At 35.7% G+C, this 13,221-nt stretch overlaps 1 protein-coding gene across 2 annotated transcripts in view; it reads left to right on the top strand.

The window, feature by feature from the left end:
- LOC129727904 (coiled-coil domain-containing protein R3HCC1L) overlaps positions 1 to 10,393 on the top strand; it is a 70,897-nt gene extending 60,504 nt beyond the window's left edge. For both annotated transcript variants that reach the window (XM_055686177.1, XM_055686178.1), the window contains 5 exons: positions 8,220 to 9,264; positions 9,330 to 9,519; positions 9,582 to 9,818; positions 9,881 to 9,987; positions 10,112 to 10,393. In XM_055686177.1, coding sequence (XP_055542152.1) covers positions 8,220 to 9,264; positions 9,330 to 9,519; positions 9,582 to 9,818; positions 9,881 to 9,930 — 1,522 coding nt within the window. In that variant the 3' untranslated portion in view covers positions 9,931 to 9,987; positions 10,112 to 10,393. The remainder of the gene's footprint in view (positions 1 to 8,219; positions 9,265 to 9,329; positions 9,520 to 9,581; positions 9,819 to 9,880; positions 9,988 to 10,111) is intronic.
- The last annotated feature ends 2,828 nt before the right edge of the window (positions 10,394 to 13,221 follow it).

Here is a 13,221-nt window from a genome sequence, read left to right as displayed (position 1 = left end):
CATAAGTAAATGATTCGTTATCTTTTGAAAACAGCTTCGTTTGTATCTTATTTTCTGAAATCGGAACAAAAGAGTAATACTTTTGTGTGGCAGCTATTATTAAAGATTTTTTTAAAATATTGCTCCATTCTGTCACTCCTTGTTCATATTCTTCATATGTTACCCATCTTAATGACATTTTTGATTAATTTTTATTATTTTGCTGATTAGACCAATCATACAATTCTTTTGCGCTTGTAATGGGATGTTCATGTTCTTTAGCTAAACTTGCATTTTCTGCCATTCGTTTTAATATGCCACCAATTGCATCGCATGGGCTTTTACCATGAGAAGTCGCAAAAAATGCCACTCTGTATCGACGTTATATTTTGTTTTGAACTTGCAAAGACTTGCTTTTTTTTTTTCTATTTTTATATTGTGAGGCAGCTCCATCAGACATTAATATCGCTTTTTTCAACTCTATTGTTGTTTTCAAAAAACTCATTAATTTGGCAATGAACACCTGAACCGCAACAGTATCATGATGGAGTACTTCCGATATTATGATGAAGCTGATATTCTTAAGTGTTCCAGATTCTGAATAGTAAACAACGAAGGGATGAATGGTGGCTTGACTATCATTCCAATAACTACACGAATCACAAATTGATAAAGACGTATTAAAATGAGCTTGACTGTTCTATGTTTTAAATTTTGCAATACCGTTTTCGTTTAATTTGCGTAAGCTTGATGAGCACCGATGATCAGGAAAGGGTTTACAGCATTTGGGCTTGGTGTATTCCATTTTCACTTTATTCATCTTCACAAAATGCAAACTGTTACTAACACATCTGGAGAGGTGCAATCGTATTTATATAAGAAAACAGATATTATAGGTAACCCAGTAGTTATTGGTTTCGTACTTTACAAACAGTTTAGTAAACAAGTAGGTAGTGTCGCACGACAAACATATTTTTTTATAAAACATTCGGCAAGGGGGAACGTGTAGGTAGTCTAAGGTTTAGCGCTTGAGTTATTTATCCAATCGTTTTGTTGTCAAAGAATGAATTGTATATTTTTGATCAAGCATTCCAATGAACGTAGGGTTTTTGCTGGAGAACAATGGACAAATTAAGAAAAACGTGTATTTTCCGAAATATTAATAATTTTTCGAGCTTAAATTTAAAATAACTCGAAAACCGATGCCTTTAGAATGTTTACTACCAAGAGCTTTTTGATTCAAAATGACTCTCTGCATCTTTTAAAATCATCAGAATACAAATATTTTGAAAAATGTTTAAATTGGAATTTTTATAAAAAAATTAATCTACCATGAAAAAAATATTTTTCATTTCTCCATCCTGGACTTTTTTTTGAAAGTTGCGTATTAACATCAAGTTAAAAAAAAAATAAAAAAAATTCAACCCTTTTTTCTAATTGAAATTTAATGTTTGTTTTTAATTTTTTTTGGTAAAAAAATTTTTTTTTTGTACAGTGTATATTTTTTTATGGTGCATTTTTAATTCCCTACAACCCATTCTCAGACAGTTTTTCTATACAACCAACGGTTTCTGGGCTACAATGCTTCGAATAAAACCTATGTCAAAAGGCATACGCCCTTTTAGAATGTAACTCATGGGTGTAAAAAATCTCTCCATCTGTGAAAAATGCTCAGTTTGCTAAGCCAAATACGTGTGCAAAGTTTCATTCAAATCAAAAATGGTCGATATTCGACCATAGGTCATTTGGCGCGATCTTGCTCTATAGGCATTAGGACTCAATTGGAAACTGAGAAGAACGCACTAAGGCAACAAAGAACAGAATAGTTTTTTTTACCTTAGTATTCTTAAAAACTTCAAGATCAATGCGCTGTTAACTCAGGAAGGCTGGATGGATAGGCAGTATAACTTTCAACGACTATTCCCTTCAAGTGACTCGAAAAATCTAAACTTTTTTTATGCCAAACGACGTAAAATGCATAAAACGTTGAGATCTGGTGTAATCTGGATGAAAAATTTTTGGCCGAAAATCGACTTTCTGGGCCGTTTTCTAGCCAACCGAAGGCTCAATATTTCAGAACTGGCTTCTAAAATGACCCGTCGTTCAAAATCAGATGTAAATTACTTTAATGTTCATTAGGTATCTTGAACTTGATTTCAATTGGGGTGGTTCATTATTTTTTTACTAGGCTGGTACCAAAATCAATCAAAATTCAATTTAAACTGGTCTAGGAACAATGTTCATATTATTTGCCTACTTGACATCTTATACTTGCTGTACCACAAAGATCGACCTACTAGTTTCCATAAGGGTGGTGGCAACTACGAAAATCATGAAATTTTATTACACTCAAAGGAAAATAGCAACCTAACCTCTTAATTTTCCATCACACGCGTTCTTATGTTTTGTTCAATACTCTTTGTAATTTCCCATTTAAAAAAATTGCTTGTCATGGCGCAGGTAACGCAATGTTAATGACATAAGTTTCCTACTAAAATTGCTCTTTCCTATTCAATAACAATAAAGTTCATTCTAATTGTTTTTTGAACCACCCTAGTAAAAAAATAATTGAACCACCCCAACGAAAATCGAGTACGATACCTAATGAACATTAAAAAAATACGTCTGACTTAGAATAAGTTGTGAGTCATTTTAGAAGCCAGTTATTGGATATTCCATATTAAGCTTTCGGTTGCCCAGAAAACGACTAAGTCTTAGAAGGTCGATTTTTAGCCAAAAACTTTTTTCGAGATAACACAGTATCTCGATGTTTTATGCATTATTAGGTCAAGGATGGTAGATTCTCGAGGGTAGATAAATCACAACTCCAAGCGCTTTGAGACACGTCTAAAACATGGCCGATTGAACTGAAATTTTGAACAGCTAATTTTTTTGGGCCAATAAACAAAATGTACATAGCCGGTTTTTGAAATTCAATGATGAAATTTTTTTCACACATATTGTCACCCTAATGTATATTTTCGAATAGTTAAGCTGCGCTGAAAGCACTGAAACCCACTTCCTGATCTCTAATTTTGGTTTGAAATTGTATTCAATTGCTCCAGCAGGCGGCCAGCAATAGTAAAGTGAGCCTATTCTGGATACCTGGGCATTGTGGTATTGAAGGATATGACAGAGCGGAACCAGAACCAAAACCATATTGTAAGATCTCAAAATAAAGCTTACAAAGTGGGGGAAACTAAGGATAGATGACATTTGGAAAAACAATGAATCAGAAGATTTATATCACCTAATAAAACAGTAACCCGGCGACTACTCAATACTTCCAAAAAAGATGTTTGTACGTTCAGTGGCCTTGTAACGGGTCACTGCTAGAGTTAATATCACTTTAAACAGCTAGGTTACTTGCAAGTTGACGCCTGTCGCTTCTGTAACCTAGATAAAGAAACCTCGGAGCATTTACTATGTAACTGCGAAACATTAGAATGTACGTAAACTCGAATTTATGTATCTTTACGCTAATTGCAAAACTACGAAGTTTTTGTCAGAAATTTGGGGACATTGTTTTTAAATAAAATTTCAGAATTCACGCGACAGCACATGCATTTATTTCCATAAATAACTGCCCGTACCTTATAAAGCCGAAAAACTTAGAATTTTCGAGGCAACGAAAAAGTTAATTTTAAGCGCTAGTTTTAAAACATGTTTCTCTCGAAACTGTGAACTTCGAGCCGCACAAGTGCTGTACGAAACCGATAATACGAAAGGAGTCTTTGCTTTTTAGAAACCGAGTATACCTCTGTATCCCTACAAAAATCACGAAAGGGACCGTGATTCAGAACACACTACAATACAATACGAAGTATTAGGCATGAAAAGATAATCTCGGTAATCGGTTGACTGTCTTTTCCGTAGCTAAAATCAGGCTTGTCATTTCTCTTCAAAGAACCACTAGCGTGTAGAAGAATATCTTTCATTGCGAAAATAGCCGCTTACACACTGGTGAACAAAGCGACGCACTTGCTTGAAGAGTAGTAGCTATGAAATATCTCTTTTTCCAAAGAGATAATAAACTGGTGTGAGCTTTCTCACACGAAAATCTCGTGCAATAACTACACAACACAGCGCACTGCAGTTCATTAACTGTTTGTCTCATAGCATATATTAATTGGTGGGAGCATCTAGATAGGAAAGTTGATTTCGTTTGCTTTGCATCTTTAAACTTAAAAAAATAAATTCAGCCGCCCGTCGCACAATGAGTACCACAGTGTACTTCTGTATATTCTCACTAGCGTGATTCACCACTCTTGTTTTGTTCAGTTGTGGTGCAAGCAGCAAGTGTATTAATTTTTCTGCGAACGGCAGAAATACAGTACAAAGCAGAATGAAAAAGTATGGTGCAAAAAAAAATATTACACGCAACGCTCATGCTGGGCAAGAAGTAAGCGGAAAATATTCACTCTGATCTTTCCATATATTGAGGAGAGTGAGAAACCTAGTTAAAATTTTCAAATTTCAATACAAATATGAAAAAAAAGAAAAAGAAAAAAATCGTAAAACATACAGAAAGTGTTCGTTATGTTGTGCTAAAAAAATAGATTATTAATTATGAGACTAATTCACGACATTTTAGTAGTGGTTGTTGTGCTGCTTTGTGCCGCTGAAAATATAAATTGATACAAATTATCAATGCATCACCATAAAAGGTGAGTTATGGAAAGTTAAGAAATAAAAACTTTGTAAAAAGTAATACGAATGTCATTCAGACAGTAGAATTATTAAAATACTGATAAAAATTTTCAGTTCCAATTTTCTATTGCTGTTCACTCTGCGTTATAGTAGCGTGTAAAATGAACTATAACATGCAAGATGGAACAGGAAGATCTCGGTTATTAATCTTCCATAGCAGAAACAATTATTATATTTAATTATAGAAGTCTTTATCAAATCTTTATTTGGGGATAATATAATGTAGGCACATTCCCCTTTCCCCGTTGGTTCAAGACGCACAAATACGAGAAATTCATGAGAATGCACCCGTTTGTTGTGCCGGCGTTTTTCGATTAGGGAAATCAGGAACTGTTGACGCGATGCTTGTTTAAATGATTTATTAGCGCTAGAACATATTTGTTTAAGCATAAAAGGCATATTCTACTATTTGTTTTTTTTTTAATCGGATCGTTGTGGAAGGCGGAGTTCAAAATGTTCAGAATTTATCTTTTGAAATTGATCACTAGTCTCTCGAAATAGCTTGTATAATGATATACACTATAACTAGCATTAGGGTGGTTCATTTATTCGACATAGGGTGGTTCATAATATTGTGTAAAAATGAGTATAAAGTAAAAAAAATTACTTTTCACTGAATACCAATAGAAAAATTCCTGAAAATATAATATTTGTTATATCATTGTCGTTAGGGTGGCAATGTTGAATTGGAAAAATTTTAAGTAAAATGGCAAAATATTACAAACCAAATTTAGATAATGTATCAAACTACTCTGTGCAAAAAAAAAAATTATCTCAACCAAAATTGAGATTGTGTCTCGTGGAAAATGTTGAATGCTTTCATGTCATTTGCAAAATCACACACGGGAGGTACATGGAATTTTAATATTTGAAAAATGTTTCCGATTCCGAATGTCTTAAACTTTTAAATGAAACGGTGGGAACTGATGGAATATGTTATATTACTTTGATTGAAAAATCTACTCTCTAAGACATTTGCACTCGTCTTTCGAATGTTGTATCAGACAATTTATTCGTTTTATTTACCACAATAATGTCCTTTGCCAACACTTGATTGAACACACAGTGCTCTGGTTTATATAATCGGACAAAAGACTGTATCGATGTTATTCAGTGATAATGAGAGTATAGGGATCTCAATCAGACACGCATCAAAATTGACTCGTTGTTTCTGGGTTTGCGTCGTTTTGACAGTTCGACCATATATTTTCTGTCAAGTTTACATCATCAGAACGTGAACGTGCCCATTGGCTGAAACTTTGCATAGACGTTTTTATAGGCAAAAGATGCCATGTTGTGCTATTGGTTTCATTTATTGAAACACAACTCATTTTTGAAAAGCTATTGGAAAATGCTATTTCGGATAGGTATTGATCATTACAAAAATTTTTAGAGCCAACACGGTTCGTTTGAGCGGTGTGACATCTTCGGCAAAGTTGTAGATAATAGTTTTGTTTTTCAAAAAAATATACACTCAAAAAACAAATTACTAATTTAAAAAAAAAAGAAAGTTATAAATTAATTATTGAAAACAGCCCATTCAAAAAAAACTGATTTTTTTATAAAAACTACGAAAGTTTTCCTGAGCAACGCAACCGGCCATGGAGAAATCAGAAAAAAAGTTATATTTTTTAAATTTATTTTTTTTTCACAGGGTACATTTGTTTTGGAAGAACGAAATTATTTTTTACAACTTTGCCAGATACACTATGCCAATCAAATAAACCGTTTTGACTGTAGAAATATTCTTGATTCCTCATAGAGTGCTCTATTGGAAATTAAAAATATGTCTACAGTCGAAACGGCATAGTGTCTTCGGCAAAGTTGTAGATAATATTTTGTCCTTCCAAAAAAATATGCCTTTTAAAAAAAATAACTGAAAATTTTTTTTTTTTAAATATTTTTTTTTTCAAAAAATGATAACTTATTTTTCTTGATTTTTATATGAACGGACTGGTTTCATTGTTTTGGTAATCTTTCGTAGGTTTTATTAAAAAAATCAAGTTTTTTAAAAATGACCCCTTTTGAATAATTAATTTTTAATCTTTCTTTTGAACTTTTAAACGAATAATATTTTGAGTGTAATTTTTTTGGAAAGACCGAATTATTATCTACAACTTTGTCGAAGACGTCACACCAATCAAACGACCCGAAGTGCTTTTTTATTTTATACTCATTTTTCACAATATTATGAACCACCCTCTGCCGAATAAATGAACCACCCCAATGAAACATAATGTATTCGATGCTAGTTATAGTGTATATCATTATACAAGCTATTTCGAGAGACTAGTGATCAATTTCAAAAGATAAATTCCAATCATTTTGAACTCATCCTTCCACAATTGGAAAAACTACTTAGTCCCAAAGAGTAAATTTTGGCAAAAAAAAAATTTCAGATGACACCAATTTTCGACGTTTCATGCGTTTTTAAGTCATTTGGCATAAAAAAAAATTTCGAAAACCGAAATTTCACGTTTGCTTTTCATCAATTGCAATTTCAATTTCAATTTGCCGTTACTCGATAACTAACTAGGAAATGAGGCGTAGATGTACCTAAGGATAAAAATATAAAATTCGGTCACTTTCCAACCACGGTGACAAAAGTAACTTTCCATTCCGTTACAGTCGTTAGAGATACAAAGGGAAACTCGGTCTCGGGCAACAAAGATTGTAACACTTCCTTCCCTAACCTGCCTGCTTCCCTTCCCTAACCTGTCGTAAGTACGTAGCCGGTGCCGTTATCGCTACAGAATTATTGTACACTAAGGTCGCTTTTTACGCGTTATTTTTTACGCGGCTTATTTTACGCGGATTCCGGAATTAACACGGATTTTTACGCGGATTCCGAAATTTATGCGGTATGTTTTTTTTGCTCGGATTTCGGTTCCTCTCCACTCAGATTGCAGAATAAACGCTGGTTTTTTTACGCGGATGCCGGAATTTACGCGGTTTTTTTTACGCGGATTCCGAAATTCACGCAGTTTTGTTTTACGCGGATTCCGGAATTTACTTTGAAGATGGTAAATTATTCCAAAATTAGCCATCTTACGGTGTTTCTCTGTGCAACTTCACTAGCTCAGCTCAAAGACGGAAGACCAACTACGAAATGAGCAGAGTCGTTCAAGTCCAAGCTAATCGAATACTTTTCTCACTGTTTTTTAGAGCTGCGTCGTCTACGTTGTGCATTCTGAGTATATACTAAAAAAAACATAAGACAAATCATTTTATATTTCAGGGGAAACCAGAGAAATTAAATTTGATATCTATCTTTGGACAATTTTGATATCTATCTTTGACGACGTAAATAATAATCATAAGTTTTTATACCTTTAATATTATTAACACTAAATTACTCAAGGTAGTAATTATAAATTTCCCAAGAAGTTTACTGATTCCAACCGAATCAGAATTAATAAATTAATATTTTTAACAACACTTGCAAGTGTCAACACATCTTAATCTATTGATAACTATTTATAGATCCTTATCTCTAAACCCCTCTCTCTCTTCATTTTACCTTTCCACAGAACCGCTCGATCGCACCGCGAACGTCGCCCGGACCGTGCTGTCTACATTCCACGGGCCCGCCGAAGTCTAACCACTCCGCCGGTTACCGTACAGCAGGGACAAACCTGTGCCGCTTCCAATAACGGTTCCTTTAGCACCACTACAACCGAGGTATTCACGAGCGGATCCACCTCCGGGCCCATTTATCCCTCGTTAGGTCCTCCAGTTACCAGCAGTTCGTTACCAAAAGCGACCAGCAAAAAGGAGCGCAGCAGTAACCACCACAGCGAAAAAGATTCGAAATCCAAAGCTAAAGATAAACCGCCTCCAGGCGGTTGCAACTCTGTGATAGAGAATCACTTGCCAAGTGATTCCCGAGCCAGCAGCGAATATTCTAGTTCGGTAAATTTTAAAAGCCGTAGTCATAGTGTAGAGGACAGTTTACCCGCGGCTGGTACGATCTACCAGGCAATAACATTGAAAAAACAAAAATCGGAAGAAGCACCACGAGAACACACAATTACCACTCAAGACGGCGATCTGATAACGAAACCTCCCAGTAAGAAAGAGTCTAGAAAGGAACGCTCTAACGGTGGTAGCATTTTAACTGAGTTAAACGGAAGTACAAATCCGAGAGTTGTGGACAGTATGAACAAATCCAACAAGCAACGACCTCCCAAACAGTCGCCAGCTACTGCGACTGGCACGCCATTGATTATAGGCGTATCGGCCGAGAGCTCTGCAGGCACAACAGAGAAGCTTGATAAGGATGAAAAGGAACTGAGGCGGGCTTCCAAGGAGATTAACCGAAGCAATCGAAGAATCATCAAGCAAACCTTCGCCTCCGATGTACTGGAGATTGCAGAACAGGAACAATCCAATGCCGTGCAGATCAGCAACGGTACAGTAAAATCGGAAGGTCCTGCGAGAGAGCTAAACCCGGAGGAAGATGACTGGGAGTCGATTTACGATGACAACGGAGACTGTCTCAATCCAAAGTTGATGGAAGAGCTGACGTCAGCGGTGGGGAAGGTTTCCATCGAGCTTCCTCGAACGGACTATAAGGTAGCTGTCATATGATACTCACACTAACGCTAAGCACAAAAATGATATTGTTTTGTTCTTTTCAGTTGTACCAATCGAAACAGGCTGCCCTGAACGAGGAAGAATTTCCCCATGTATTGGAAGTTTCGAATTTCCCGGTGGAATTCAAAACGCAGGATCTCATGATGCTTTTCTCGCAGTACAAAGAATCTGGTTTCGATATCAAGTGGGTAGATGACACTCACGCTCTGGCTGTGTTTAGTAGTTCCAAAATCGGTAAGAACATTGGTCGATGTTTAGGACTAGTTTATTTGCTTACTGATATGATACATTTCCAGCTGCCGAGGTTCTTGCCAACGGCCACACGTTTGTGAAGCTGAAACCGCTAGCCGAAGCTACGGTAGAATCTCGCTCTAAGGCTCGCAAGTGCTCCAGTTCACTGCAACCGTACAGAGCCCGACCGGAGACTTGTGCGGCCCTCGCTAGACGACTGGTAACCACCGCTCTTGGTGTGCGGCTGAAAACTGCCCCGGAGGAACGCGAAAATGAACGGCGTGTTTTGCGGGAAGCTAAAGGTACCCGGTGTCAAATGATGTAGACGAACTGTTATTATAATTTGATTTATATTTAATTCTAGAACGAAAACTTCTTGCCGCTAAACAGCGCGATGAAATTTGGGAGAGCTAAGCCGTCGTCAAAATAATTTACCGATAACAGCCATAGTTTTGTGAACAATATTTATCTGTAAGTAAAAACTCAGAACTTTATTTGAATTGGTTATTTCAACCACAAATAGTTAAGTTGTGCTTTTCTATCTTCATTAAAAATAATCTTAGTTTTTAAAAATAATCTTAGTTTTTTCTTGTAGGGTTATTCAATGTGTATTGACCGTTGAGACTCGATGACGACACATATATACGCGATCCAGATATACATCTTACGTTAAGAAGTAGAGTTTACAGAAATTCTAATTAATTATTGTACAGAAAAATGTGGAAATTGTTGTAACAGTGCGGTTGAGATGAACGATTATTTACAATTTTTATCATATGTCAATCTGCCTAAAACTACATTAACGATTGTTTTATTACAAAATGAAGTGACAATTTTTGCCTGGATACAAACAACTGTATCTTGCAGTTAAAATTAATTATGCTTGTCTTTTTTCTGCACTGACAGTAGTGGTTTATCACCTGGCAATCCATTATTTCAGGATTATTTGATTATTTAATTCGTATTATTGTATAATTAGTTAGTGGAAAGCATATATCCATCATTCCCAATAACGCCGAGAATGGGTTAACGAAACGAATCTGATTATAAATTTTAAATTGTGCAACTTAATTAATCGGTCAGGCTTCCAGCATCGAAGCTCGCGACGAGTCAAAAGGCTTAAGAGTTTTTGTGTTGGATACAACTTTGGTGAAATTGATTAACATAAATTATCAGTTGCATCAGTTCTCTCAAGGGGCCGTCTATATTCCACGTGGTCAACTTAGAGTGTAGTAGGGCTTGTTCACGGGCTAGTCCACATTAGGGAGAGACGGGGTAATAATATTGTCCACGTGGACACAATATTTTTTCCAACTACCAGAATAAAATCCACCAGAAAATTATATATTAGCCTGCAATAAAAATTCTACAGCTGTTCGGTTTTAGAGTCGTTGTCTGCTTTATTTTTGATAAATTTGGCATCTTAGTTTTTTTTGGTAAGGTTCTTTAGACATGCCGAGCAAGAATTTCAGGTAAAATAAGATATATTTCTTTTTTTTTGCGTTTTCTTTCGTCGGCTGAGATATTTTTGAGTTTTTTCAGGGTAATTTAAAATGATTTTTCACAAACTTTGTTTTAACTGTTTAAGGCACTAAGCTCAATTTGGACTTAGTTTTGTCTTCATTTTCATCCATCTATGGATCCACTGGAGCTAAATTTGGAATCAATTCTGCTTCGCACTTTTCTTTCATTAACAGCGCTCTTGGCTAAATTCAATTCATTTATTTATGAAAAAAAATCAATTCATTTTCGTCGTTTTTTGCTCTCGCTAATATAACTTTTAAAAATTTTTCAAGGAAATCGGTTCAGTAGTTTTCCCGCAATCAGGATCCCGGCAAAGTCATTTTCCGGAAAAAACTATTCCGAGTTAATCGCGTGTAAAGTTTCAAGTTTAGCTTATGCGGTTGTGGCGAGGCGCGTTGCAAATCGCTCTAGCTTTCTTCCTATTGCTCAGATCTTTTTTGAAAACTTGTGGAAATGTTCTCAAGATGTTGTATTTGAAGATAATGTAATAAATTTTTTTCCGGTTTTTTGAAAACTTAAAAGGTATATAATAGAGATGGTCGGGTTTCGGGTTTTCAAACCCGAACCCGACCCGTACTCGTCGGGTTCGGGTCGGGCTCGGGTTTGAAAATTTTTGAAAGTGTCGGGTTCGGGTCGGGCTTGAAAATTTTTAAAGGTGTCGGGTACGGGTCAAGGTTCGGGTTTGCTGGGAAAAAAATTTTCGGGTTCGAGTCGTGTTCGGGTTTGAAAATGTCGGGTTTAGGCCTGAAAACCCGAGACGCGACTATATAAAACAAGTATTTTCATTAGATAATGATGTATAATTTCATGCAACAGTAAAAATCAATACTTCGAAGCTTAAAGCTTCAGGGCAGCCTCAAATTGGTACAAAAAATCAACCCCCCAAAAAAAATCTCGGGTTCGGGTCGGGTTTCAGAGTTTCGGGTTCGGGTCGGGTTCGGGTTCTACACAAATAAAATTTTCGGTTTCGGGGCGGGTTCGGGTTTGATCGAAGAAAAAAGTTTCGGGTTCGGGTCGGGCTCGGGTTTCAACCGAAAAAAAAATTCGGGTACGGGTCAGGTCCGGGTTTGAAAAAAGCAAAACCCGACCATCTCTAGTATATAACCCCTTAAATTTGTTCGGAACACCTAGTTCTTTTATCCGTTTTTTCAGAGAAATTTTCAATATATATTTTTTTAATTCTTCTTTACCTAAGAGGCATTTCTAATTAGAGCGTCTATTATTATCCATTATTGTTGTTTTTTTCCTGCTTTCAGAGATTTTGATCAGCCTTTTCAGTCTTTTCTGATGTTTCAAGTTATATTTACTGGAGTGTTCATTGATTTTTTTCTGGTTTATAGTTATTTTTTTTTAAGTTTTTAGAGGTACTAACATGACATCATTTATTTATTATTTCTTTCTGATCTCAACTGCTTTTAATTTATTCATTTATTTATTGGACCCATTCCCAAAACCTGTTTAACTATTTATAATTGTTTTCATTTTCAATTTTTTTCATCTTAAGATACGTTTTAGTTTTTTTTTATAATCTAGGTCAGGGGTTCCTATATCGTGCTCAACGAAGTTTTTGCAAGTGTTTCTTGGCGTTTTCGAGAAAAACAAGAACCAACCTTAATAAACAAATTTTCCTTTTCTGCTAGATGCTCAGATCTTTTGCTCGATGGAACACTGTTTTCAAATCAAAATATTTGGCGAAGTATTTGCATTTTTGTTCCAATGAGAAAAACCTGCTCAATTTTTCCATTTATTCGAAAATGCAAGTGCCATGCCCAATATTCTCTGCCAAGCAAAAGACCTGGGAACCCCGAATCTGGATCATTTCGAGCTAGTGAATCAGAATTGTGGCTTTTATTCATACAATTTCAATTTCAAGGTTGGGTTTTCATTACTCTTCACGACTTTGAGCGTAAAAAACTCAGCTTCCACTTAATAAACAGCGCTCAAATAGCTTCCCTAGATATGCGCAGACGGTGTAAACAATCGATTAAAGTTTCACGCATATAGTTGGTTTTAATTCAAGAGAAAATTAGCTTAAAAAATTCGAGGTGATTGCGACCACGTTCCGATTCATTTTGACTGCTTCTTTGGTTTGTTGATTATAGTTTGATAGCTCGAACATCATTTTAGGTTAATAAGACAGAATTGTACTTGTTCTTGAAAAGGGGAACTATGAACACTTAA

Source organism: Wyeomyia smithii, chromosome 3, assembly GCF_029784165.1.
Source record: "Wyeomyia smithii strain HCP4-BCI-WySm-NY-G18 chromosome 3, ASM2978416v1, whole genome shotgun sequence".
NCBI lineage: Eukaryota > Metazoa > Arthropoda > Insecta > Diptera > Culicidae > Wyeomyia > Wyeomyia smithii.
This window is presented reverse-complemented; position numbering and strand designations above follow the sequence as displayed.